At 42.5% G+C, this 817-nt stretch overlaps 1 protein-coding gene across 1 annotated transcript; it reads left to right on the plus strand.

Moving 5' to 3' along the window:
- On the plus strand, positions 1 to 816 carry LOC106511624 (T-box brain protein 1; the record flags this gene model as incomplete). Its single annotated transcript, XM_014000377.1, is given in 3 exon segments — positions 1 to 142; positions 285 to 406; positions 582 to 816. Coding segments are annotated over 3 exon segments (499 nt in total), but the record flags the coding sequence as incomplete, so codon positions are not given.
- Position 817: the final 1 nt, after the last annotated feature.

The raw sequence follows: 817 nt of genomic DNA on the forward strand, positions 1-817 counted from the left end.
TTTTTAAGCTTCAACATTTCCGGCCTCGACCCCACCGCGCACTATAATATATTTGTGGATGTAATCCTGGCTGATCCGAATCACTGGCGATTCCAGGGCGGAAAGTGGGTGCCATGTGGGAAGGCGGACACGAATGTGATAGGTAGCCCCCTGCGTTTTCAAACCATCAAAACATTCCTATATTCTGTTTTATTCTTATTGGTTTGGTTTATATATTTAGTTTGAAAGGAATCCCTTATAAGTGTGTAAATATTGTCCTTTTTTTTTGGCCTGATTTTGTGAAGGCAACAGAGTTTACATGCACCCGGACTCACCGAACACCGGTGCGCACTGGATGCGTCAGGAGATCTCCTTTGGAAAACTAAAGCTCACAAACAACAAAGGTGCCTCCAACAACACGGGCCAGGTAATTCTAAAATTTAATTTTATTAATTGCCTTTTTTGCTCTTTTTTTATTTGTTGCACTCTAAAGTTATTATTATTTTTATTATTATTTGTACTTCTTCGCTTTTAAGGTTTATTTGTCTTCACAAACTTGAAAAAAATAAAATAAGAATCTCGTCCTAAAATTGCAACTCCAGATGGTGGTCCTCCAGTCTCTGCACAAGTACCAGCCCAGGCTCCATGTGGTGGAGGTGAACGAGGACGGGACAGAGGACACGAGCCAACCTGGACGAGTCCAGACTTTTACCTTCACGGAGACGCAGTTCATCGCCGTCACCGCGTACCAGAACACAGACGTACGGCCCAGATTTGGCTTTGTGTTCACTCTCATCCTGTCACTCACACACGATTTAGCACATTTTTTGTACAAAAA

This window comes from Austrofundulus limnaeus, unplaced genomic scaffold (assembly GCF_001266775.1).
Source record: "Austrofundulus limnaeus strain Quisiro unplaced genomic scaffold, Austrofundulus_limnaeus-1.0 Scaffold3006, whole genome shotgun sequence".
Lineage (NCBI taxonomy): Eukaryota > Metazoa > Chordata > Actinopteri > Cyprinodontiformes > Rivulidae > Austrofundulus > Austrofundulus limnaeus.